The 15343-nt window shown below is 38.9% G+C and overlaps 1 protein-coding gene across 7 annotated transcripts in view; it reads right to left on the bottom strand.

Moving 5' to 3' along the window:
* The window catches only part of MIA2 (MIA SH3 domain ER export factor 2), an 83195-nt gene that overhangs the window by 11978 nt on the left and 55874 nt on the right, over positions 1-15343 (bottom strand). For 5 of the 7 annotated variants that reach the window (XM_014519238.2, XM_025201333.1, XM_006015356.3 and 2 more), the window contains 9 exons: positions 14934-15072; positions 12810-12911; positions 10635-10695; positions 10333-10368; positions 8415-8482; positions 7410-7492; positions 6888-7016; positions 3868-4026; positions 1278-1409 (listed from right to left, as the gene is read on the bottom strand). In XM_014519238.2, coding sequence (XP_014374724.1) covers positions 1278-1409; positions 3868-4026; positions 6888-7016; positions 7410-7492; positions 8415-8482; positions 10333-10368; positions 10635-10695; positions 12810-12911; positions 14934-15072 — 909 coding nt within the window. The remainder of the gene's footprint in view (positions 1-1277; positions 1410-3867; positions 4027-6887; positions 7017-7409; positions 7493-8414; positions 8483-10332; positions 10369-10634; positions 10696-12809; positions 12912-14933; positions 15073-15343) is intronic. The other 2 variants (XM_025201338.1, XM_025201342.1) reach the window with 2 other exon arrangements.

Consider the following 15343-nt stretch of genomic DNA (forward strand, 5'->3'; position numbering starts at 1 on the left):
GGGCGGGGTGGGGGGGGGGGGGGGGGGGTCACACCCAGAGTGGTAGCGGACAGGTCAGTATCGACCTAGAAGGATGTGGGCATGGGGTCCCGCAGGGCTCAGTCCTTCGACCTATACTCTTCAACGTCTTCATCAGGGATGTGGATGTGAAACTCTGTCTAAGTTTGTGGATGATACTAAATTGTGGGGTGAAGTGAACACACTGGAGGGTAGGGAATGATTGCAGGCAGACCTGAACAGGTTGGAAGAGTAGGCTGAACACAATAGGATGCAGTTCAACAAGGACAAATGCGAAGTGCTGTACCTAGGGTGTAAAAAATATCCAGTATACCCACTGGCTGCAAAATGACCCTCAGCAGCACAGACCTGGAAAAGATCTTGGAGTCATAGTGGACTCCAAGATGAACATGATTCGTCAGTGTGATGAAATCATCAGCAAAGCTAACCACACTTTATCATGCATCAGTAGATGCATGACAAATAGAGCCAAGGAGGTGATACTTCCCCTTCATGTGGCATTGGTCAGACCACAATTGGAGTACTGCATCCAGTTTTGGATGCCGTACTTTAAGAAGGATGTGGATAACCTTGAGAGGGTCCAGAGGAGGGCCACTTGTATGGTTAAGGGTTTGCAGGCCAAGCCCTATGAGGAGAAGACTAAGGGACCTGGATCTCTTCAGCCTCCGCAAAAGAAGACTGAGAGGTGATCTTATGGCCGCCTACAAATTCATTAGTGGGGGCGCAGCAAGGAACTGGAAATGCTCTGTTCTGCAGATGTGTCTCTTGCGATAACAAGGAACTATGGTCACAAACTGACAGAGGGCAGATTTAGGCTGGACATCAGGAAGAACTTCTTCACAGTAAGGGTGGCCAGAATTTGGAATGGGCTCCCAAGGGAGGTGGTGCTCTCCCTTACCTTGGGGGTCTTTAAGAGAAGGCTGGATAGGCATCTGGCTGGGGTCATCTGACCCCAGCACTCCTTCCTGCCCAGGGCAGGGGGTTGGACTCAATCTGTTGAGGTTCCTTCCGACCCTAGCATCTATGAATCTATGAAATATACAAGGACATGGAAAATAGGAAGTACTCTGAAAAGGAAAGGCCTACATGTCTCAAAGCTGAGCACCCAAAATTAGGGGACACTTAGCAATATACCCAAAGGACTGACTTCTCCATTAGAAACCGATTCCTTGAGGATCTGGCTCCATGATTTTTCCATAATATCACAGTAAGATCCGTCACTGAATAACATGATGGAACCAGATTAAAGTAATCCCTACCTGGTTTATCAAAAGGCTGCAAGTTATAGCTCCGTAGTTCTGCTGGTCCAGAAAGTCTTCCAGAGTTTGGGGGACTAGAATAAAATCGCTCTGGTCTCCGAGGAGGAAGAGCTGGATCATTATACGGCTGACCTACCATTCAATAAATCACAGGAGGTAGTTCAGTGAAGACTCTCAAAGGTATAGAGTCTTTTTCTTTTTGGTTTAAATTACATGCCTACCAGTTTCTCTTATGGATTTCTTAAATAAACACCCAGATTAACGTATAAAATCAATACAGGGAAATGGTCTTGAAATAAAAAACTCAACCATGCAGGTACAATCCTAACAATTTACACCTGGAACCTAGAGACATCAAATTCTATCATATATACACATTGTTTATAGCAGGGCTGTCAAACTCAAATGAGCTGGTCAACTGGATCCAGGCTGCAGGATTTCTTGCAAGCCAGATGACCCACCTCCAGGTCTGGACCAGGGGACTTTTCAGCACAGTTCCCAGAGCTGTTGTGCTGCCACAGCCTGTGGCACAGGCCTTAATGCCACTGCAACTCACCACCCAACTCTGCTGCCAATTTGCATGCAGAACTGGGACTGAAAATTCAGCACAGTGGCACAGAGGCCCGTCAGTGCAGTGGGAGCAGCACTAATCCACCTCACAAGCTAGATCCTGAAGCAATAAAGCCAGTCATTGGGCCAGAAAAAGCCCTATGGGCCAGATGTTTGACACCCCCAATTTACAGCATGCTAAAACAACACACTCCTAGTATGCAAACTGTAATGGATGGGGCACTGCCAGGGTGCAATGGTTTACTTGCATATGTTAAATAGCTGAATCAAGGTCTATGTTAAAATAATCACCATATAATCTCAAATATATGATGTGCTCAATATAAATGAAGTTTGACTTTTATGACTTTGGCTTTGCTTCTAACTTAGTGTATCCTACCTCATTATGATCACAGAGCTTATATTCAAGTTGTGTCAGCATTGTGCTCTAAAAGGTGATCTGAAGTTTTTTTTAATTCCATTTGAGCCTATTTTTACTTGACAACGTACACCAGACTTGTCCAACATGCAGCCCGCCAAGCCATTTTATCTGGCCCGTGGTGACAGCAGAGCGCGGAGTCGCCACAGTGGCAGGGCCACCACAGAGCGCAGAGCCATGGCGGTGGAGCCACGGTGGTGGAGGCTGCACCGGCGCCACCGCAGAGTGAGCAGCCGCGGCAACAGAGCACGGATCAGCAGCAGAGCGCAGAGCCGCAGCAGGGCAGCGGCAAGGCAGGCCTGTGGGCCCCAGCTGGCAGCGAGGGGAGGGGACATGCTTACCCCCGCGGGGCTCGGCTCATCAGTGAGCCGGGTCCTGCCGCAGCTGCACCAGCCGCGCCTGATTGGACAAGCTGGGGATGGGCTCTGCCCCTTGCCCCTGGCACGTGGCTGGGGGAGCTGCAGCATGGCCTGCACCCTGCCCACATGTGGTGGTTGGAGGCACGGGGTAAGTTCCCGTGCAGAGCTGGGGGCGCCTCGGGGCCGGGCCGGATGGAGGAAGGGGTAAGTTCCCGTGCAAAGCTGGGGGCACCTCGGGGCCAGGCCAGGGCAGACGGAGGCACGGGATAAGTTCCCGTGCAGAGCAAACCCATTTCATTGTCACTTCCTGCAACTTCACTGGTGTCAAAGGTCACGTGACATAACTTCCTGATGTGATGTCACTTCCTGTGAGGTCTTTGAATATGGCTCACCGGCCCACTGGGTGGTAAAAAGTTCATGATCCGGCCCCACATTCAAAAAGGTTGGACACCCCTGATGTACACAGATACTCTGGAAGAGTGCATTTTTTTCTCCTCACTTGCTTTTTAAACATGAAAATGTCTATTTGGTAGTTGCAGATTTTCCCAAAGAGTGAGAGTGGAGTCTGGGGGAAAAGTTCATTGTTCCCATTAAATGCATTAGTTGAAAAAGAAACGGTGACTCAATCTTTAACAAAGCCCTTCTTTAATGCAAAAAGGAAATAACTGAGGTTAGCAGGCAACATAAGAACTAACACCAAAAATGCTGTCAGCAGTTCAGATAACCCTTTTACATCATAGACAATGTGCTTTTAGAAAAAGAGCTTATTATATTTTACATTGCTACCTTCCTTTATTAAAAAAGCTACTGTGCGCACATTTGCTCCTAGTTCAGTACTAGTACTTTTAGTGATGCCTTTTGGCCTTGTGATGTCATTATTCCACTAGCTCTCCAAGAAGCTTCCAGAGTACACAGGTCTTGAATTTCTAATGCATAAAACAAGCCTGTAATAAAATAACACTCAGAATTTTAACTACAAGCACCCAGTTATTTTATAGACGAATTTTATGTTGAGCACATCATAAAAACACTCTGCTCCAGTATAAAGAGACCCTGTTAAGTGTGTCAGCACACCTTCTAAGATGCATAGAAAACAGAGTCACGTTTCACAAAGGCAGACAGAAAACAGTGGCTATACTTGTTTAAAAAAAGATCTAGTATCTGAATAAAAAAAAGTCAGTTTCCAGTATCCTTTTCATAACATTTTTTACAAAATACCAGATGGCTCTGGAGATTTATTTACCTGTTGGAGGCAGAATTATTCTGCGATCCCTATCCCATGGAGGTGACAAAGACCCAGTATCTGAAGGCGGTCTATGGGGATCAGACAACCTATCAGAAATCAACTCTCCTCTTTCATTAGCACCTTCATACATGGCTGGATTCCCCGGTCCTCTTGATCCTAATTAAAGAAACAAGAAAGATACCAATTTATCCAACTATTTTAATCATCTTAAATGATTTCATCTTAGATCTGAAAGTCAGAAGGAAAAAAAAAAAAAAAAATCACACAGAAGTGGAAACACTTAAAAGATGTAGAGGATGCACAGTTCCAATGGGACTCTCCAGTGAGCAAATTGTCTTTATCCACTACTCAACTGTTCACGTATTCCTGCATCAGCTCAGGTATCACGTTTACTGGAAGTGTTTAAAAATCTAGGATGATTTTGGGATGGGGTAGAGGAATATAAGCTTAATTCAACAAAAGTATGTTCAGTATGTCACCTCTTATTTAAAAAGTAGCTTATTATAATCCTCATTATGCTGATTGAAGAAACAGGCACATTTCTAGTAAATCTTCCCCTCAATGTCAGCTTGTTTAAAGTGACACTGTCACATTAAAAGATTAAATGAACTTTGTAAAACCTCACTAAATATTTTAAACTGCTATTCTGACAATGAATACCCTCATTGTATGAAAAGCCCCCAGAAGGGATAGGAGCAGTAACAAGAGTTTCCTTGTTTAGAAAAAAAAGGAATTTTAAATGCAATAAGACCACCAAAAAATCAGAAGTGGATTTCAGGGGCAACACCTGAAGCTATTCTAACAACTTTTTTTTTTAAACTGACTTAAAATTAAGTTATGGTTTTCTTTAAAGTGTAATTTGCTCTGAAAAAGGGCATAGACTCCATAATGCCTTTTTCACTCCAGTAGTTTTTCCCAATTTTCAACATTTCAAATTGAGTCTAGAACAGAGCAAAGTTTGACTTTCATTTCTTGCATAAAACAGAAAAGAGAACAAAAGCCATTAAAGCAATTAAAGGTTAGTTAACAATTTTGTTAACAAGCTATTTCTTCTCCTATAGCTAGACTGCTGTGCAAATTAAAAGTAGATATTTATTTTTGTCACTGAAATAAGCAGATGTGACTATGAATATATAGTCACAGTACAATTGCACTTTTAAGTCTGCTTGTATAAACTTTCTTTTCTCCTCTCCAGAATCAGCCATATTACTTAAGCCACTATTAATAGGTTTAAAGAAAAAACATTCAGTAGTTAAGTCTGACATCTTATTTAAGACAAGTCTGAAGATGGTTTTTAACACAAAGCTATATATAAAATTAATTACCTCAACTATATGCCGTATTTATATAATTATATATTGTTAATTAAGAGATCATATTGTAAATTAATAGTTACAATTGAAATTTCAAACTGTCCTCTACATTTTTTTGACTTCTTAGAATGTGATTTGCTAATTTTAAAGTGAGTTAATGAACAATATTGGTCTTTAAGAAAAGTTTTGTAATATTAAGTTTAATCAGTCAGATTTCTCATCTTGCTTCATTTTACTTGTCTTGACGAACAAGAACCTCAACCATGCCTAAATTAGGGGTACAGACAGTCCTCGACTTACAACATTTTCGAATTATGTTTTACATTGCAATGTTTATAAACTGACACCGTTTCAACTTTCCAACGCTTGATCTGACACCACACCAGCGAACAAGTTGGCTGCATTGCTCATCTCCCCGGAGGACATCTGTCCAAACTTCCTTGGACACTTTCTTTAAGAAACCAGACAAGACTCCAAAAAACTTACAGCCAAGACTCCTGAGAAGACTCCAGCCAAGAACCCTTCAAAAAGTCCAGCAAAGTCACCTTAAAGAAGCCCTTCCAAATCAATATGATTGCTATTTACAATATGAATACATTAATGTAGCTATATTACTCATCTATAATTGATTGAGTACAAAATTGTGGGTTATTTTTGGTGAAAACAGGGTATCGGGACTTGGTTCAGAAACCAATCCCCCACTTATAACATTGTTTCCTATGGGAAAATCAGTTCCAAGTTACAACATTTCAACTTAAGATGCAGTTTTCAGGAACCAATTGTGTCGTAAGTCTGAGGACTGCCTATATGCCCTTATTCACAGGCAAAAATAAGTGATTAAGGGCCAGACATACCCAAAATACAAATAATTGGAGCTAAGGGCAGGAAAAAGTAGCCCAGGCTCATGAAATAGCACTTGCCCAAAACAACTTCATTTTACCTCCATTTCTCTTCTAGACGGAAAAGAGTTTTAAATTCCCTTAACCACATCCCTCTGGAAGATATGGAGAAAGCAAGAGCCAGAGTTCTCTTGCTCACCTGCCTTTCCTTCTTCTCTCCTTCATCCTTGGGATGGAGCTATCCCCTTGTACTACGACTACAGCAGATTTGGACCAAGATGAGGGAAGGTCCCCTATATTTCAGACCCCACTTGAAACCAATTTCTCACAAGACACCATAGGACCTTTTATCATTCTTTTGGAATACAGGAGCTCCTTCCTCAACAAGCTATCAGTTATTGCTCTTTGAGAAGGCAGTTTCTATCCAGGAAACGAATGATGCAATCACCCAACTTCACTGCTGATCTTCGAATAAATACTGAATAGGAAATTCTACCCCTTGAAAGGGTCTATGCTAAGCACCATTTGTCTGAGAATACCAAAAAAATATTAAAAACAAAAAGAGACCAAGTTTGGCAGTTCAGTTATCTACAACCAAGTGTTTCCACATAGCAGTGCCAAGGATTAAAGCCACAACTGAATATTCCATTGTTGTTGTTGCTAATGTATCTATCAGTGATCAAAAAATTGTGGGAAAATAAATTTTCAAGTTTATCATGGGAATTTATTTTATACTGAACTGGCTGTCTTACTGCTTTTTTAGGTTACCATCAAGAGGGAAAAAAAAAAAAAAAGAGTGGAATAGATTTGTAATAGAGGAGAGAGAAATCCAGAATAGATACGTTTTCAAATTTAAGAATTGTACCTCTTCCTCCTCCACTTGGAAGTATAGGTGAAAGTCTTAAAGGACCCTCTAATAGTGTTGGAGGGGAAAGAAAAGCTCTTGTTTCAGATGAAGGCCGGCCCATTGGTGAGGGTCCATATGGGGAATGCTCTGGAATAGTTAAAACAAAATACTCAAGTTCACAAAGTCAGTGGTAATAGATTGTACATACAGTGTACTTTTTACTTCAAATTTAAAACTAAATTTTAGTCAGAAGCAAAATGAGTTTTGTGGTTGTATGTTTTAGAATGGACCTACTGTGTGTTATATTCAGTCTGCTTTCAAAGACATTTAAAAATTCTTTTAGACAAAATACCCAGAAAAAAATGTTGAAGTGACTAATTTATACACAATAGATTCTTTTATTTAAAAAGTGCCATTTATATATACAAAATAGCCACCTAAGCTTCCAACAAATATGTATGCACTGTTTTTTTAGGGGAGAGAAAAAAAAAAAAGAGTTGGACTTGATGCTGCATTTAAAAAAAAAAAAAAATACTGTACCTCTTCCAAATGGTCTAACTGGAACATCAAGAGCAAAAGGATCTTTCTCTAAAAGCTCAACTTTAAATTCTGTTTCGGTTAACCTACAAATAAAAACAAAAAATAGCTGAAAAAGTGTATAAGAGTTTACGGGTAATGCATCAGTTTCACTAACATTTCTAGTGAAACAAAAGTCTTCTGGAATTTCATTTCTTAGTGGGTATCAAAGATACTAGACTAGGTAATTACAATTAAGAATAATTGTCACAGATAGTACTAATTATGAATATAATAATTCCTTACAATATTTCTCCTTGCAATTATTGTCACATGTAACCCATGTCAAAAGGCATCTTATAAAAAAACAACAGTACTTAATTTTAAAGTCATGTAATAATCCAGTAACCTATGTTTCTGGTTAACAACATGTACTAACAAGCTCCTGATGTGAAGCTTTTGTTTCTTTTCTGAAAGATCTATTTGATTTTAATATTTTACACAAGTAGAACAACCCTAGCTAGGTTCTGGTTTGTGCACTTCTTTCAACAACTGTAATACTATAGTATTCTCTCTGGCAGTACCTATACCAAAGATGGACTCCACTATCTTCCACAAATGTAACAACAGTTTGGAGAGAGGTTGTGACCAACGGTGTAATGTGCAGTTCCTAGCACAATTTCTACCATAATAAGGATAAGAGATCTCTCCTGCTCAGTCTAGGATCTCAACAATTCAGCATGTTCCTGCCCTCTAAAATGTTTCCATTATCACAAAATATTAGACAGGGCAAGCTACATCTTTACAAATCTTTGGAGTCCTCAGTTAAGCATATTAGACTGAAAATTAATTAATTGCCACAACACATTAAGTGATGCGCAATCTGAAAAAATAACTCACACATTTTCAAATGTACTCACACCATATGAAAATGGATTGCATCTGTTTTTATGCTTTCCTCCAGTTCATTTAGAAAGAACAAAAATAGTTCAACATATTTGTTTGGAATCCATACACTACTGTACTTACTTTTGTCTGCTGTGTGCATTTTCTTTTCTTATGTCATTGAGGTGTCTTTCTGCTGCCCGGGCTGTCAGCTTTGGAGGAAGAAAAAACCCCCTACTTATTAAATACCTCACATTTAAAGTACCATTTTTATTTTTATTTTTTAAAGAAAAATGCAAAATGTGCATATACATTAGAACTTCTCAACCAAAACATTGTAAGACTTCTAACTTACCTTTCTAAAATGCAGCAACATTGGCTAACATGCACAAGGAAATTCTGATTTAGGCCAAAACTCCTAGGTATTTTACTTGATACCAAGCTCAAAATTAAGTGTCATATACATTATTATAAGTCATTAGCAGCTCCACTACTAGACTTTTTGGATCATATCACAAGAGTGGTGCCATTTTTCTGTGTTTTCCCATGATCACTGTAGTCAATAATTAAACCACATGACCACAGTCTTCTCAGAATCTCATTCTAAAAAGCCACACTCCACATAAGATTTTGCCATCTGAAAAAATAGTGCCACTGAAGAAAGCAGATAAGTAGTGTTATCAGCACTAATGACCTTATAAAATCTAAACGGGTGTTACAAGTGAAATATAATCTTAAATTGATAGTGAAGGCATTCAATTAAAAATCAGGTCTCAAGTTAATTTTAAAAGAGCAAATAATATGCAGAGTGATACCTGTCTTTTCAATAAGACCTGGGAATCTAATGAAAGACCCTCATTAAAATAATTTAAAATTCACCCATGTTTCCAAAAATTTTCTAAAACAAAGGTGCAAGCAGGATGGACCAAAAGGGTAAAAGGAAGTGGGGGTGAAATACTAGGCTTTGGGTCTTTTCTGAAATAAAAAAATATTTGGCTTATCTTACAAAACATCAAATTCTTCTTATAGTTACGTGCTCGCACTACTGGCCTCAACAGAATCCATATAAAAGTAGCTCATAGCATAATTTAGCCTCTGGTAGACTGACTCCTAAACAGACCCAGTAGCAGAGAGGTTAGAGCTCCGAGTTAAAATCCACTCAAGACTTGTGCCACAGGTACCCATTTACACTAAGCTGACAATTCTGGCCAGGGAGTCAGAAGCTGTTGGACATGACAGCCACATCACTCCCTGTATGCTGTTGACTATAGAAACTAATGTACCTTAACTACACTAAACCTATGGGCAGCAACACTCAGGAAGACCTTGGATCGTGGCTTTGAGACTTAGGTGCTTATGCTAAAGATCGTATACTTTCTTTACATTTTCCTATAACCACTGAAATAAAGTATTATAGCTACGTTTGCTCTGAAGCCACTTCACAGTCTAAGATCAAGAAGCCACTATTTAAAAATTACAGTCCAAAGCCACTGAAAATACCATAGCCTGCATTCCCACAAACTTCAATAGGATTGTATCATGTGCAGATCCTCTGTAGCACTGGAGTATTTATTAAATAGATGTTCATTTTCCATCTTAAAAAGATAAATAAAAAAAGAACCTTGCAATATTAAGGACGGGAGTGGAAATCAAGGAAACAAAATGTCCTGTTCAGAACAGGACATAGCATCTTCTACTGTTAGATAAAGTTTAAGATAAGATATAGTACAAGTTAGTAATGCATGAAAATGGCATTGAAGAGGCCCAAAAATGTATTTACAAAACAGAGGACATCTGTAAATTATCATGTCTTACTGTGGTATATTTGCTTCTACAGCAAGTGATTATGCAGCACGTTGCTGGTAAATTTAACCAGACCTGAACTAATGATAGTGTTTTATCTAATAAGAGTTTTTGTTAGCAGGTTTCTGAGTGACTCATTATTTCTGAGCGACTCGTTATTTCATTATTGTTCATAAAAATACCCATAGAGTTAAACTACTTTGAAAGCTAGTTAGAAGTATGAGGAACAGTGGAATTTTTTCAGGACTTGTAAACTTACCCAATTATCATGAGCTTTCTTCTCATGTGAAGTAATCTATTAAAAAGAGAGCTTGATTAGGACAATCACAAAGGCCTTGAGCCTATTCCTGCATACATAATACAGAATCTTACACTCTTACAAAAGTTAATATGGTCTCAAAGGTACAACTGAGAAGTTACAAACTAATTAAAAATAATCCCAACCATTTGTTAATCTTTGTCAACTAACTGGAATTATATCAGACTATAGCTGATGATATTACTAAAGTAAAAACCAAAACACAATGGCAGATAATACCACCCCCCACCACAAAAATGTACCTGACTCTGGTAAGAGCGAATGGTTTTTTCTAGCTCTTCTTCAAGATCTTTTGCTCGTTGTCTGTCATGAAAATAAGAAGATTTAGAACACTGTAATAAACATAAGAATAAAAACAATTGCAAATACTTTCGTTAACAGTGAAAATGCTTAAGAGTTTATGCACCAAAATTATTTTGTCATCTAAGAGCAAGGCCTGTCTAAACGGACAATGAAAGGTATACATGTGGCGGGGTATGTTAAATCTTAGACCCAACTGAATGCAAAAGTGACTTGGTTTTTATGAGGCCTGCTAAGACCCTCTGGCACAGATGAAGACCTTCAGTGGTGTACAGTTAGAACAGCCAGTCCTACAACAATTCTAATATAATACTATATTTACTGAAACCGAAGACAAGATTTTATTCCCCCGTCAGTGTGGCAAAAAAGATGCCTTGTCCTGGATTCAAGTACCACCCCAGGGCAGGCAGCCAACTGCTCAGCTCTGGCTTTGGTCCTGAGCCCCAGGCTGAAGCTTGTTTGGTGAGGTAGGGACCCTGTAGCTGGGGGTAGGGAGGAAGAAAAGAACCAGCCGCCTGCCTCCCCACACCTTCTCCCCAGCTCATGCCTGTGCCTGTCACTCCTACACTCTGTTCCCCTCCTCCCAGCTGCCCCCTCTCCCCTTATATTCTGCTCCAACTCCAGTCCTTCCAGCCCCCACCAGACTGCTGGTGCTTTTCCCTGGCTAGGCTTGGCTGGCCATGGTTCTGCTGGAGCCAGAGCAGAGCTACTGCAGCAGAAGGTGAGGGGGGGGGCATGCTGCAAGGGGGAACAGGAGGTGGGGAGGCAAGGAGCAGTGGCACAGGCATAGGGTTCAAGAGGGAGCCACCTGCAGAAGGGAGCAGGGGGTGTGGGGACAGAGGGGCAGGGACAGGTGGACATGGGGAAAGGGAAGCAAGGGACAGTGGTTTGACCTCATCCCCCACCACTGCTTTACCTGCCACAGCTGTGGGAGGGACAAATTTAAGATGACCTTCCTACTAATTAGATTCTAACCATGGAAAATTATAACAACTTTATAATTTCCCATGTATATAATCTAATTACTGGGGAGGGGGTGTTCTTAAATGCCAAGTTGTCTTGCATTTGTTTAAATATGGTAGCTGCTGTGACTGGAGAATTGTGCACTCCTACTGTTAACTGCCAAAATTGTCACTTGAGGCAGTTGCTGCAAAATGCTCCAGGGACCAAAATGTGTTCCAGAATCAGAAAAATATAAGAACCAATGCACACCTTTCTTTGCTTCTCCCACCTTCCCACATACATACTCTACAGACCAAGCGTGATGCACACGTCAACCAGACCCATGGAGTGGGCCCAACATGCATACAATTTATTCAATGTTTTACTGTTTCCAGTAATGTCTTAGAAGGTTTAAGACGGCCCTACAGGTTGACACTTGTCCTAACATGAAATGAATAGATGCTGGTATTCTGAATAAATTGAACTTCCACTTGTTTGTTTCATAAGCATACCAGCAGCATTGTCAGAAGTCCAGTAACCAGGTTAATCAAACTGATCAACAAAACCTCCTGAAGAATCAATCATGAAATTGTGCTCAAAGCTCCCATTACATTCATATATGCATATATGAAGTTTAAGGAATCACTACACATTTCAGGTACCATTAGAGCAGGGCTAGCAAACCCACCCACCACCTCATTTTGCACACTAAAATGGTGTGACAAGGATCACCTGGTACACTTTGTACCCAGTTATAACATTTAGGTGAAATGGCAAACCATCCAGAGATGGACACCTACAAACAGAATATTTAAAATACTAAAATGTAATGAAAAAGTTGAATATATCTGTTAATTTTCCAATTTTATTCATTCATATATTTAGTACTTTACTAACAGTGTATATAGCATGCTACATGAAAAAACCCTGTCAAATACCCACGTAACTCATAATATCAGCCTGTTACAAGAGAACTTGCCAACAGACTTATGTTTGTCTTTTATCTATACTGATATCACATATTGATGGGAAGAATCTGTTTATATAAAAAGGTAGTATGTAATTATACAAAGGTTTTGAAGGAATATATTCATTTTCAAGGCACTGTAACTGGAATATTTACTAACTCTCTGTGGTATTTTGTAAACATTACAGCAAAGGAAATCTGTAAATACCTGTAGCTGTTTAGTTCTTCAGCAGCATGATTAATTTTTTCATCTACTTTAGAGAGTTTCTCTTCTTTCCGTAAGCGCTCTCTCTCCTCTACTGTTAATCTCCTTTTAAAAAAAGCCCATACAATATGGTTTGGTTAGGTAAACAAGCAATAGCTATAGCTCTCCAATTATTTTCTCAAAAACAACCTTAAACAACAATGAGAAACACTGTGACCTGTGACATTTTTCATAGTAATAGAAATAGCTTCCTTAGAAAAAACAGTAGTATGATTAGTTCTTACTTGTTTACACCTAATTTATTAGCCATTCTTCATGAAAAACTTGGAAAATAGTAAGGTCCAAAAGAACAAGGACAAGCAAGACACTTTTCAAGAGCAGGAGAATATTCTGAATAGTAAGCTAAGCAAATTTGCATGGTCATTTCTAGTCCTTTCTGTGTTAACATACTGCTTCTGCAAATGATCATAGGTTGGGGTTTTTTTTGTTGTTATTAAAAATAAGAAAGCCTTAGACAAACTCAATCTCTTACCATCCTCACCAAGAACCTTTGAGGCTCTGTGATGGGAACTACCCAAGCATTGGAGAAAGACAAAATCTACATTCCAGCCAACCAGACAACACACTGCAACTCCGCAGAGCATTCACAGTACTAATTCAGCATGTAGGTTATAACAGGAACTGCTGACCATTCTCCTACACAAATGTTCCTGGTTACTTGGCTGCTTAATGGTGGACATGCTAATGATGCCCTAGGTTTTTGCTCAGTCCTGTCTATAAACACCTATTTCTCCCAAGTGGGAGTACACACTGGGTGCATCACTTCCTTCTGTATCTGTTTTTCTGCCTCCCATCTAACATATTGGGGCTTCCTAGGTCCCTGCTAGAAAGGATAAAGTTCACTGTTAAAAGAGCAGTCGATTGTCCACAAAGTAGAAAGAAAATAACTATTTACATATTTTTGTTGCACACCTGACCAAAGTTTCATCTGATCCTAGGCTCTACTTTAGAGACCATGAACTGAAGGGTGCCTTTTTGTTACTATTTTTTTTTATTTTGAAGTTTAGTGCAAAATGCATTCATTTATGTAGCGCAGGATGCGGAACAGACTGTCAGTGGATAACTGCTTCAAAATACTAAGGTATTTATGTTTAAATTAGTGGCTATTTATACTTTGACATCTTTTGCTCTATAATATAAACGTGTTTTTTTCTAATTGCTTGTTAATTTTTTTTTCTCTGAGAAACATCAATATAGGATTTGAACATTTGTAAAAGACATTTTTCTATGACTATTCTATCAACTGATAGCATTAAACACACAACCAGTTTCTGGAAATATTTCAAAAGCACTCACATGGCTTAGAAGCCTAATTGACCAATTTTTAAAACATATTTACATGCACTACCTCTCACTCTTCCCCTTGTCTGAAGCCCAGCTTATCCATATATCACAAACTTTTAAAATGTTATTCTACTTCTGCAAATGCTGTTTTTTTGCTTGCCTGGATTTATTTTCAATACGGTAGATAAACAAAGGTCAGAAGTTTAACAGGCTGAAACAAACTATACATCACAGAGCACAGACACTTTTGCATGTGAAAAGTTCCTTTGAAAAAGTTAGTAAAACATTATTTGGGTAATAAATATACAAAAAAGGTATACCATCAAAACATCTCGAAGCAGAATTTCCTTTTACCCAGAGCAATTGTAAGACTAATATCATTGCTCTTCCCAATCTATTTTAAATTCCTAGATTTAAATTATCCAAGTCATTTGTTCAGCTATATACCAGCTTCCTACAAATTCTCCATTTTTATATTTCTATTATACTTTTTATCTGGATTCCTTATGACTTGGTGGCTAATGTAAGCTATGTAATAATTATCTTTCAATATAAGATACCATAATATTCACTGATATGGTCCTGAAAAAGACCCAGTAATTTCCCATACAGAAAACTAGAACTCTTGGTTCCAAAATGATCATTTTGGAACCAAGAGTTCTAGTTTTCTGTATGTCTTTTTGTCTCAGACCAACACAGCTACCAAATACACCTCAGTAATTTCCCAAATTTCCCTTAATCTTTCATTAACACATTAATGTAAAAACATAGTGGTGCCTATACCTGTGAAGTTTCATTTCATTTTCTTGATATAACTCTGTCATTACTTTAAGTTTTTGCTGAAGCTTCTGTACTTCACTTTCAAATTGTACATTTTCAGACTGCAAGGAAACTTGTTCACTTTGGAGGTTTTCAATGCGTTCTGTCAAAGTTAGAGACAGCCAAGTATATACAGTGAACAATGAGCATTTTACTAAATTGAAACAATGAAACCATTTCAGAAAGCAATTAAGCATTAAAAGTCCTTGACTTGCAATTTTAAATGACATCAGACCTAGATTTGGGAAACTGGGTAGGAAAATAATTGCTTACAATACACAATATGTACAAAAACCCAATCTGATAAATACCCAGAAACTGACTAAAGTGGCATTGTGGGTTATAAGATAGGAATCAGAAGTTCTCAATTCTAC

This window comes from Alligator sinensis, unplaced genomic scaffold (genome assembly GCF_000455745.1).
Source record: "Alligator sinensis unplaced genomic scaffold, ASM45574v1 scaffold280_1, whole genome shotgun sequence".
NCBI classification, from domain to species: domain Eukaryota; kingdom Metazoa; phylum Chordata; order Crocodylia; family Alligatoridae; genus Alligator; species Alligator sinensis.